Source organism: Cupressus sempervirens, chromosome 4 (assembly GCF_028749045.1).
Source record: "Cupressus sempervirens isolate cs-2001-9-10 chromosome 4, ASM2874904v1, whole genome shotgun sequence".
NCBI classification, from domain to species: domain Eukaryota; kingdom Viridiplantae; phylum Streptophyta; class Pinopsida; order Cupressales; family Cupressaceae; genus Cupressus; species Cupressus sempervirens.
In genome coordinates this window covers 780,707,077-780,720,079 of record NC_143121.1, presented here as the reverse complement: position 1 = coordinate 780,720,079, position 13,003 = coordinate 780,707,077, and the positions used below count along the sequence as shown (strand labels likewise).

At 36.9% G+C, this 13,003-nt stretch overlaps 1 protein-coding gene across 1 annotated transcript in view; it reads left to right on the top strand.

Annotated features, from left to right (window-relative positions):
* The window catches only part of LOC149563722 (acyl carrier protein 1, mitochondrial-like), a 43,437-nt gene extending 32,918 nt beyond the window's left edge, over positions 1–10,519 (top strand). Inside the window, exon 2 of the mRNA XM_089826860.1 lies at positions 10,088–10,519. Coding sequence (XP_089682986.1) covers positions 10,088–10,264 — 177 coding nt within the window. The 3' untranslated portion in view covers positions 10,265–10,519. The remainder of the gene's footprint in view (positions 1–10,087) is intronic.
* Positions 10,520–13,003: the final 2,484 nt, after the last annotated feature.

Here is a 13,003-nt window from a genome sequence, read left to right as displayed (position 1 = left end):
TAAGGATGAAATAGAAAAGGCAATCAAGGAGTTGATTGACATGGGGCACATACGGCCAAGCAAGAGTCCTTTTGCTTCTTCAGTAGTATTGGTGAAGAAGAAGGATGGTACAATGAGGATGTGCATTGATTATAGGGAGCTAAACAAGAAGACAATCAAGAACCGATACCCTATCCCGCGCATCGATGAGCTTATTGATGAATTGCACGGTGCATGCTACTTCTCTAAGATTGATTTGAGATCTGGCTACCACCAGATACGGGTTAGAGAGGGGGATGTGGAGAAGACAGCTTTTAGATGCCACTACGGACATTTTGAGTTCTTAGTCATGCCTTTCGGGTTGACTAATGCTCCCGCCACTTTTCAGTCCTGTATGAATAGAGTGTTCAGAGATCAGCTGAGGAATTTTGTGTTGATATTCTTTGATGATATACTGATATACAGCCATACTTGGGAGGAACATTTGAAGCATATTGATACAGTGCTCAGTATTTTAGAGAGGGAGTCATTATATGCCAAGATGAGTAAATGCGAGTTCGGGATGACAGAGTTGCTCTATCTAGGGCATATTATTAGTGCAGGAAGTGTTCGGGTTGACCCAGACAAGATCAGGGCCATTCTGGATTGGCCACCGCCGAGGAACACTTCACAACTCAAGGGATTTCTCGGGCTTTGTGGGTTCTACCGCAGATTTGTGAAGGGATTTTCACAGATAGCAGCACCACTTACAGATTTGACACGGAGAGACAGTTTCAAGTGGTCAGAGAAGGCTCAGGATTGTTTTGACAGGTTCAAGGAGCTGATGAGTACGTGTCCTGTTTTAGCCATTCCAGATTTCACCAGGCCTTTTGAGCTGCAGTGTGATGCCTCGGGAGAGGGCGTAGGAGCTGTCCTCATGCAGGACAAACATCCCATCGCATATGAGAGCAGGAAATTACGAGGTGTTGAGAGAACTTACAGCATCTATGACAAAGAAATGCTAGCAATCATGCACGCGCTAGCTAAGTTCAGGCAATATTTAGCAGGGAGCCGATTCACAGTAAAAACAGATCATAACAGCTTGAAACACTTCCTTGGGCAGAAGGATCTTAATGACAGGCAACAGAAATGGGTGAGTAAGTTACAAGCTTATGATTTCGACATAGTCTACGTCAAAGGGAAGAAAAATATTGTCGCAGATGCTTTATCCAGAAGGCCTCATTTGCTTGCTGTTGGGATAGTCATGGATGATTGGAGAGAGTTGATCTTGGCAGAGTATGCCAAGGATAGTTGGGCATCTAGTATTATTGAAGGAACTATTCAGGATAGCCGATACACTGTTGTAAATGATCTGATCATCTACAAGGAAAGGATTTATTTAGTACCCGGGTCTGCTATGAAGCAGAAGATTTTGAGGGCGTTTCATGATTCACCATTGGCAGGACATCCTGGATTCTTTAAGACATATCGGCAGGTGAGAGAGCGCTTCACTTGGAAAGGACTCAAAACAGAGGTGCTTCAATTTGTTAGAGAGTGCCAAGTATGTCAGCAGAACAAACAAGAACATTCCTTTCCAGGTGGTTTACTACAGCCCCTACCCATACCAGAGAAGAAGTGGGATAGCATTTCCATGGATTTCATCACAGGCCTCCCCAAGGCACAGGGTCGGGATTGTATCTTTGTTGTGGTAGACAGATTGACGAAATTTGCACATTTCTTTGCAATTTCGTCTACGTATTCAGCAACACAAACAGCAGAACTATTTTTTCGAGAGGTATTCAGACTACATGGGATACCAAGAAGCATAGTCAGTGACAGAGACAGCAGATTTATGAGCCACTTTTGGCAGGAGTTGTTCAAGTTATGTGGAACAGAGCTCACTCCGAGTACCAGTTACCACCCCCAAACTGATGGGCAAACAGAGATAGTGAACAAGTGGGTTGAGGGATATCTCCGAAACTATATTGCAGGGCAGCAGAGGGCTTGGGTGAAGTGGCTACATCTAGGGGAGTACTGCTATAATACCTCTTACCATATGTCTATTCAAATGTCCCCTTTTATGGCACTATACGGGTATGATGCTCCTAATTTCTTGGATTTGTTATTTGGGGACAGTAGGGTGCCTAAGGCCAAGGATCTTTTGCAAGAATGTCAGGACATTATGCGATCCTTGAAGGAAAACTTGCAAAAGGCACAAAATCAGCAGAAGCAATATGCTGATCAGCACAGGGTTGAGAGGTCTTTTGAGGTGGGAGACATGGTGTACCTCATGTTACAGCCGTATAGGCAGTCCTCTCTCAAGAGGAGTGGAACAGAGAAATTGAAACCGCGCTACTATGGACCATTCAGAGTAATCAGGAGAGTGGGCGAGGTAGCTTATGAGTTGGAACTGCCTGCAGACAGTAAAGTGCATAATGTGTTCCATGTGTCACGCCTTAAAAAGGCATTGGGGCACAATGTGGTGCCTTCAGTAGTATTGCCACCTCTCGATGATGAGGGAAAGCTTATCTTGGTTCCTGAAGCTATACTTGACACCCGGGAGAGGGTGCTTCGCAGGAGGACTATCAGGGAGTACCTAGTGAAGTGGAGGAACCTACCTATTGAGGATGCAACATGGGAGGCAGAGCAGGTTCTTCAACATCCAGAGTTGAGATTGCTTGGGGACAAGCAATTTCAAGAGGGGCGGACTGTAATGTCCCCTGTTTAACCAGTTTGGATATATGTTGTCGTTAGCCTACTTCTATGTGGTCCCGGGGGGCTAACAAGGACATGGACGGGATCTTGTGGTGTTTTGGCCTAGTCGATTTTGTTCTGGGGCCAACTAAGTTCGTTTGGAGGCATTTACAATGTGACTTACTATTTTTAGTAAGCCAGCCAGGCTAGCCGGATGATAATTTTGATGATGGGGTTGGATTTGTTTTTCTTAGCTCTTTCTAACGAGCTATCATTTGTGGTGTTTCGAGATCATTTGCTATGGAATTTTAATGCCGGAAGTTATTTAATAAAGTAACTTCAATTAAATTAATATTATAAGGTTACTTTATTATATTTTGTATTTTAAAGTGATAAATGGAAACAATATATTAAAATGCAAATATGAGATTTAATCCCACATTGCTTGTGGAGTGGGGGTCGACCCTCTAAGAGGACTTTATATACAACCATGAATGGGGTGTGGAGATATGAAGAGATTGATGAATTCAAGCTTAGTTTGGTTGGTTTGGTTGCTGGCTTTTGGAGACGAAATCCTCCATTGGTGACAATCCTTTCGCTCTTGGAAGACAGAGTCAAGGGATTTAAGATCTATTAGCTTCATACTGTGTGCATTCAGCTTCAATTTTTCAGCTACAGGTAAGATTGAAATTGTTCCATTTCCAAAGGCATATCATTGCAGACATTGAACAGCATGGACAGCAGATTTGGAGGTGAGATTTGGAGCAGGTTTGTGGGTAAACAGTGCTGCTACAGTGCGCGTGAACAGTGCATGTGAATAGTGCGCATGAACAATCCTCATTCTGTGTACTTGGAGGTCATATTTCATACCCTAACCGAGCAGCTATTAGATGGGTTGCTAAACTGGACATCCATCCTCAAATTTCGAACAGCAGCGATCATATTATTTCCAGGTTCTTCTACACCCGATTATAATAGTTCAATGAATGTATAGGTGTCATAATTATAAAGAGTTTTGCATATTCAGTCACTGTGTAACAGTCTTTGCACTACAAACTCAGTCACTTTTGTACACAGCTATATGAAGTTTGTATATCTTGAATAGAGGAATAAGTGTACGGAACATTTAGGATCAGTCCATAAGAACTCTTTACATTGCATATTTGTAGTAGTGTTCAAGTGCCAAGATATTTGTCCTTGCTATTCTTCAGATCATATGGTCATTGTTTGGCAGAGAAGTATTATAACATCTGAACAAGAACTCAGAAATTATAAATCAGACTTTGCACACCAACTGTTTGACAAAATGCTGTTGAATCAAAACTAAAAAATTCAAGGTAGAATTAGTAGGGTATGTTACAGACACCATGAAAATCAATTTGTTATGGTTCTTTGGGCCGGTCCTTGCCAGACACCATAACTTAATAGACCACACTTAAGGTGGTGTTTACTCTTGTATTATAACTGCTTCATTCCCTCCTTGCTAAAGAGGGAGTGTTGAGAAATTTAGCCTTATAGTGAATTGAATACCATACTGAGATGATCTGTCTTCATATACTTGAGAGCATAATGTGTTCTACAAATCCTCCCTAGCTAAGAGGGAGTGTTAAAGTTGTAGCTTTAGTTGGATTGATTCGATTCGATATACATTATTGTTACTGGTAAATCATCATATGCTATATATACTTATCCATGTTAAATAATATATATTATTGTATATAATACATATATATATTATATATCATATATATATATATTGTTATACATATATATAATAATATATTATATATATGGTTATTTATATTACTAATATATTAATATGTTAACTAGTGATGATTAACCATAGAGACATGTCTCCTCTCTTATTTATAAGCCTTTGTTCGCATTTGGAACACAATCCAATACAATGACAATTGTTAGTGCATTTGCAGCGATCCTAGAAAACAACACCAACGTGGTAGGAAATTCTGAAGCAGTTCGCATATTAATATATTCTTCATCCCTCACAATAATATGGCATAATATCTCAATTCATCAAAGAAGCAAATTCAGCTAGTATAGTAATCCTAGCTAGGATAAAGAGCATATAGCCAATAGTTGTCTAAGCAAGGTTGAGAAATCAACATGTAGAGCATTCTATATAGCTAAATAGTAACTTTGCATTGAGATCAGAAGTTACTGTCAAGGGCACAGTTCAAAATCTTGTGGTGCGAAAAAAACAGTAGATTTTTAAAATAAACTTAATTAATGTATTTATAAGCATAAAGAGATAGTTTAGAGAAACCAAAAGTAAAATTGGAATTAATTAGTTGGGATTTAATTGGAGAAAGTCAAGAAGCTTAAACCATTGAAATATTTATAAAAGTAGGGAAAAATGTTAATTTTTTTGTGACAAGCCAAATTTTAATAAATGGGAAACTGCTTTTCCATCTGGCATAGTCCAAACAATTTTTATTTTATTAGTTTATGAGCAGCATGAGGTTCAGAGGCAACAACCCCTGTGCTCATCGGGGATATAAGTAGTATGGTTGATATGTTCCCAATTAGAGGATTGAACCCCCACTGCCAAGCCCAAATTACGGCCGATTAAGGCTGTTAAGGCCATAGGGACCTTTGTGGCATATGCCATTTATCAAAACTTGATTGCTTTTAACCTAAGTTACCAGTTCGAGTTTGGTTCTAAGTTTGGGTTCGAAGAACCGGTTTGCTGTTACGGCAAAATTTTGGAAAGGGGTTTGAGTTTGTTCGTACAAAAACATGTAAAAATTACATATATACATATTTATGAACCCTAGAAGTGCGAGTTAAGATTAGAGTAGTAGCATAAGATCATATGACCTAAACAAAAAATACCATAAACTTCAAAACCTGTAATCATAGCATCATGAATCGTGCTCATACCATCATATATTTCAAGTTCAACATCTAAGATTCAAAACATTAAAATTAAATCATAACAGTAAGTTCAAGTATCATTGTTTCAAGTTCAACTAATGGATTAATAATGTGTTCTTCTTTGGCATTAGTTGACTTAGCAATAGAGAATAAGGCCAATGGGATCGGGAGCAACAATAATAGTATTGGTGTCAAAAATCTTCAATTGCAAGCCGAAAAGTGGATGTTAAGTTTTTAGCCTAGATATAGAGATGAACAGCAATAAAAGAGCATAAACAAAACACAAATGACTCAATACATTTATCTTGTGAAACCCTTCCACTTGAAGGGAAATACCTAGCTACACCAGCAAAAGATCTCTATTATTGATATAAAATGTACAAGTATACAGCTTTCACTTGATTGATTTACAATATACCAAGCAATCATATGAATAGATTGCATAAAGACTTTTCATTTTTCGCACGAAGGTCTCTTTCTATGTCCCAAAAATAAGACCCTTCATATTTCCACATATTCAACCCTTCACATTTCCTTATGCATGCCTCTTTACATGACGTATGACACATGTCTTTTTGCATAATATTAACTTAAATATAATTACAAATATCTCTTTCAGCTGAAGATGACCATAATGGTCATAACAAACATATTTTTATCTCATAAAATCAGAGATGATGATCTCTATCACAGCTACAAACTTCAACACTCCCTCTTAGCAAGAGAGAAATCTTTAATCAAGCATGCACTCATAGCTGCAACCAAATATGATAAATTCACATAACATATGTTATCTTAGCATAACATAATCTAGCATAGTTACTTCATAAGCACATAGAATGGAGTCACACACGATTTTCACCATGCTTGCTCACAGAGGGTAGAAAAAAGACTTTTATCTCAAAACTTCTCGCAAAGAAAGATACATTTTCACCATGCATACTCATAGAGGGTAGTCCACCATACCTACTCACAAAGGGTGGAACAAGCTTTCACCTCAGACTTCTCCCAGAGAAGAATACATTTTCACCATGTCTACTTGTAGAGGGTGGTCCACTGTACCTACTCGTAGAGGGTGGAATGAGGGCTTTCACCTCAAACTTTTCCCAGAGAAGAATGCATTAATAATTGAGATTTTCTCTTAACAAAGACTTCCTCTCAGTGAGGACAACTTTAATAATTGGGTTTAGGTGATGCTTTGGGTTTAACCATGGAGTAAACTTTGTAGTTAAGCGTGCTCAAGCTAGAGTAGTACTAGGATGGGTGCCCTCCCGAGAAGTCCTGGTGCTTCACCCCTGTGAGCATCACCTAGATCGAATGAGTGCTAAGTGTTCCATTTATTCTCATGAGAGATGGATTCATGTTGAATCACTACTCATGAAACATGGGTCAATGAGTTTGACTCAAAAATCACAGTTAAATCTTGATAGCAATATCACAATTTGACTTGCTGTGGGAATTATCTCCTACTTATCAATTGATGAGCTTAAGTGGCTTTCTAATGAATGGTTCATAAGGCACAACACTTGGTGAAGGTTTTGCAAATGGGGTTGAAAGCTTTGGGTTTAACCATGGAAGAAACTCCGTAGTTAAGCACGCTTAGGCTAGAGTAGTACTGGGATGGGTGACCTCTCGGGAAGTCTTAGTGCTTCACCCCTATGAGTATCACCTAGATCCAATGAGTGCTAAATGTTCCATTTATTCTCATGAGAGATGGATTCATGTTGAATCACCACTCATGAAACATGGGTCAATGAGTTTGACTCAAAAATCACATAGTTAAACCTTGATAGCAATATCACAATTTGACTTGCTGTGGGAATTATCTCCTACTTATCAATTGATGAGCTTAAGGGGCTTTCTAATGAATGGTTCATAAGGCACAACACTTGGTGAAGGTTTTGCAAATGGGGTTGCAAGTCTTGGGTTTAAACCATGGTGGAAACTCTATAGTTAAGCGCGCTCAGGCTAGAGTAATACTGGGATGGATGACCTCCCGGGAAGTCCCGATGCTTCACCCTTGTGAGCATCACCTAGATCCAATGAGTGCTAAGTGTTCCATTTATTCTCATGAGAGATGGATTCATGTTGAATCACCACTCATGGAACATGGGTCAATGAGTTAGACTCAAAAATCACACGGTTAGTTTGTTGTTTTTCTGATTTTCGTCCTTTAATCCTTTTTATTGTGTGGAGTTGTACACTTTAGTGCACCTTTATAGTAACTTGTAGGATAACTATATGAATTATTTCCTGGAAACTCTTATCGTGGACAATATCAGATAATTATTGACTATCTACCCTTTACTTTCACATTACTTGGTTTACAGGTTTCATTGCAGGGAACAACTTTCAGACTGGGTTTGACAGGTCTTTTAGATAGTCCATCGTGGGACTCAATTTGCTCTTGGATTTTTCTTCCCATTTCCATGAATTGTCTATAGGTTCATCTATTGGGTTTGACCAAGAAGTCACTACAGGTTTACCCTAGATTGCATATATTTTTCTCCCTAACATTTCTGTACATTAGTAGGGGGGATGATGGTCCCTGAGGTTTACTACTTTAGTATGATGGAGCTTCTTACTACATTGCCATCTTGCATTAGTAAGGGTTTGGAACTACATGCTACTGCCCCAGGTATGTACATGTGAACGAAGGCTTTTTTTTGGTTCTAGATCTCACTTGGTATATGTCAGATTGGGAAGTCCTATTGCTTTATTTTCATTGAATGTATTGATATGTTTTCATGTTATTGATCTGGTTCTTTATATGTTTCAATTGAAGAATCTTATTTGTTTGATTTGGTTTATTTATATGTTTCAATGTTATTGATTATTGAAAATGGAGTAGACATTTATATTATTGGTAGAGCCTACATCCATCTACCAAACACACCACCTCCGTGTCAGCGAAATATGATGTAACCCAGTTGCAGCAGTAGCTATCACTATTTGTCTTGCGAATCTATATGGTTTCTGTCCACAAGTACCCATAGTATGTGAGATAAATTGAGAATATTTTACACTTTACCATTTTAAGCTAAGTTGCTGGTTCAGATTTGGGTTCTAAATTGATTCGATTTATTATTTGTGGCGGGTTTGAATTTGTTTTGGGTTCGTCTGTAAAAAAATATGTTTATTTATGTATATATGTGCATGTGTATGCAGCAGTAAATAAGTTCATACACCGCTACACTAATAGTAAACTCAGTAAAGCAGCATAGCGAAATGCACCACCATATATATTAACGTTTTAGTGTATTTGACAAATGACATAAAATAACCTTTTTGGCCTCTTTGGTGGCCTTTTCTAGGGTTGGAGGGTTGAATAGACCAAGTTAGGCAAAATAGAACATTTGAAAATAGTAAAAAACCTTGTTTTCAGCCCAAAATCAGTCGGGATTCTGCCACTAGCAAACAAATCCTCTCCAAATTTGTCTAAAGTCTGCCTGGGTCCCTCTTACAGACTTCAGGCAAAATTTGGGGCTTTGCGGCCAAATTTGATGAGGATTAGACTCTGCACCAAATCAAACCTTACTTTGAACGTTGCAGGAATGAATCTGGTTTCAAAGTTTTCAAGCCTTCTCAAAAGTGGTTGATTGGAGTAGTCGTGTCTTGATTTAGTTGTTGTCCTGTTTTTTTTGTAAGTAGAACCATCTTCCACACTTTTGCGACTACCTTGAATTGCGGCTTTTCTCTATTTAATGGAGTTTTGTCAGTGTCAAATCTAACTTTGAACTGCAAATTTTAGAAATTGCAGATTCTTCTTTGGTAGGTTCCATGCAATTCTTTCTTGACACATTTATTTAGCATTCTCATTATTCGACTGTCATTTCCCTTCCAATTTACTTGTGTTGTTTTCAATCGCTTTAAGAGGTTCAAATTATTTCCTTGTAGGTTTCGTCTGTCTTATGGTGCCCAAATTTGTATAACAAGCTTTGGTTAAACATTATTGACTACTATCAAAATCCGAAAGAGGATATTCTTTGATAATCTCCTGAGTTGTTGGTACTTTATTCTTTCAAATGTAAATGCTTGAATAACTTTTTGTCAATTCACATGATTGTGCTTTTTTCAATATGGTTGCTAAAATACCTCTATCTTGCATACACGAGGCCTTTAATATTCTTGCTTTCCTCTCATTATGCTAAATTTTCCATGACACTATATACATGTTTTAACTGGGTACATTGTACATTTTATCAGATATAAATTTTGAGACCTGTTTAAGATCTTGCTTTTTCAACTTACTCTCTCAAGTTTGAAACTTTTTTGTTTAAAGTAGGTGATGTTTCATCTGTAAAGAAATCTAAATGCCAACTAATACCTATTATTCTGGAAAAAAGGAATTTCTATTTTCTGTGTAGTTTATCCTTTCGATAGAATACCTCATAGATATGTTACTAGGTTAATGCCATTTCACATGCATGGAGTGCAACAAACTTTGAGTGATATAATATAACAGCTTTGTGATTTTAAAATTGTTTTTCCAACCTTATCTTGTCCGATTGACCGTATTCAATATATCTCTAATTTGCAGGTTGTTCCAACAGCTCATTTTGTGAAAGATCTTAGCCTGGACATTCTTGATACAGTGGAAATAATGATGGAAATGGAGGATGAATTTGCCATAGATATTCCCAATAGTGAAGCTGATAAGATGTCATCATGTGCTGATGTCATTAAATATATTGCTTCCCACCCTCAAGCCAAATGATATGCTGTGCTTTATATTCTGTTTATTTCGATTTTTGGGAGTTAAAATCAAACCCCAAATAAGCCATACTTCTTTTATCTGTTCGAGGATTTTGCTGCATCTGGTTGTAAGAAGCAATGTCAAATAGAACATTTAACCTGTTATTTAAACATTGATCTTGCCAACTATGCACAAGGGTCACTCCTTTTGGATTCAAAAACGCATTCAAGAAATAAATAAAATTCTTGCAAATGTCAGAAATTTTTAGTTTTGTTATTTCTCATTGCACATCTCTTGCTTTGCCTTATCATTAATTTGTTTTCTCTGAAGTATTGAAAGAGAAAATTAAAGATAAATTTTGCTTGGAGGAGTTTATGCAAGTTGAATTGTTTCTAAGGCTATCAATTCTTGTGAATATAACATGAAACATACTCATTTTGTTTCTGCCTAGTGGTTGCTCTTAATCCATACATATTTTTCTCTTTAGAAATTTGTATTAATCTCAGATACTTGAAAATGTTATATACATACACATGTTCTCCATTTGGTGGTTAATTTTACGCAAGTTGAATTGTTTCTAAAGCTATCAATTCTTGTGAATATAACATGAAACATACTTATTTTGTTGACTGCCTAGAGACTCTTTAGAAATGTGTATTCATCTCAGATACTTGAAAATGTTATATATATACACACGTTCTCCATTTGGTGGTTAATTTTGAGTATCCAAAATAACTGTGAAGAATTTCCTTGGTAAGGCTGCATTAAATCAGAATAATTCATTAAAAACTAATCACATTTCTTCCTCTTATCAAATTACTTTCGTTTTTACCTACTAAAAACTAATATTGACAAGCTTGCAGTGTGCTTCATCATTCAAATTTCACTTAACGTGTAACATTGTACCTATTTCTTTCCAGGGTCGGGTAATATTTTGACTAAAAATAGCAATTTGTTCTCAAAAAGGAATTTTTTGCAATTTATTCCTGAGTGTGAGGAATAAACTGCTGATATTATATTTGGCGATCGAGGATATCTTTCAGGCTGATTTATGTAGACAAAGAAAAGATTGAGGCGAACTTCTGAACATGGGTCAGATTGTGAATCTTATGGAAACTGAGAAATTTCCAGATTTGCTTAACAATTTATAACTTTCAAAAGATCGATATGGACTATTATCATTGAGAGGTTCAATTTGGGACATTGTATGGGGGTTTGTGTGTGAGGGGAGGCCTGGGGTCAGCATGTAGGTGGGGGAAAACTGGAAACTGGCTGTGTGATGCAACCTTCTTAATTTTATTTGTGGATTTTGAAATTTTAGAAAACGTATTGCAAGAGAGATGGGGTTGTACATTGCTAGAGGTTTTAAATATGATTGATTAGTCTTATATACAATCTTTTTGATTGTTAATACTAGGACTCTTGCAGTATGAGCGTATTGGAAGAATCTGCATTTTCATAATGGAGAGTTAATTTGCATTTGTTGTATAACATCTAGCAGGTATATAATAGTAGACGCTGAAATGGAAATTTGAAAAAGGAAATTTTCATTGGCTTGCAGCACAATAGTAAACTATGTCAACTCAAATTGTAAATAATACTTGACATGAGCATGAAACCAATTCAATGTAGGGGAGATGATCCAGTTGCCGAGCAATCTAACTTTGTGCTTCTCAAAATGGAAAAATTTCAAATTGCTTCCAATTATATACAACAGTTTAGTTGGTGAGTTCCCTATTCGTGATTAAGGCTTCAGAGCAACATCATCAACTTTGGTGCCACATCAGCATGTCTTTTGGTTAGGTGTTAAAAAAGAACCATTAAAAAGTGAGACTGACAGTTGTATACTAAGTCACGTTTTATTAGTATACTGATGTGGTATTGCATGATATATTCTTTTATAGATCTAGTGGTGTGTTGAAACATGAACTTATGGTTGCACTTCATTTCCACATGTCAACCAGTGAGCTAAAATTGAAGACCATGATATCCGCATCACTCCAATAAATTCCATGGTTTCAATTGCATCCACCTTCAGTACCTCCTTGCTGTTATTCCGTATAGCTTAACATTTCAATCGCTACATTACAATATGGATCTGAAAATATAATAAAACTACTTGGATGTTTGTAAACATGTGATTTTCAGAGTCCATTTTTTTGTTCTGCATGATTTGTGAATTTGACCCTGTGAATTTCATCTCTAATTTGTTATAGATTGATGGAATATTGATTCAGTTTTTATTGAACATGTTACTTTTAGCCGGTTCATTTGTTTGCCACGATTTGTGAATTTGACCCTGTGAATTTCATCTCTAATTTGTTATAAATTGATGGAATATTGATGAGTTTTTATTGAACATGTTACTTTTAGCCGGTTCATTTGTTTGCCAGGACTAGAGAAAAGTATCCACTCAATTTTCAAGGAAGGATAAGATGAAGGAAGAGGAAGGTGCTTGATGCACCCCTTCAAATAAATTTTCTTGATTTGGTTTGAAATTTCAGTACACGTACAGAAAAATCGGGGGAGTTTAGAATCTCTAATCAGATTTGCATTTTTCAAACCATGGATTTCAACTCCCTCCAAGTGTTTCTATTGAAGGTATCATTTCATATGAATGTATGTCATAAAAAATGCATTGAAACAATTGTGAGTGTTATGATGAACAGTTTGTTCTAATTTAGTCGATAGGTTATTTGAGGGAGCTTTGCTCCCTGAAAACTAAATTTATGTCAGAAAATTGTTAGCCTCTCATTGCTT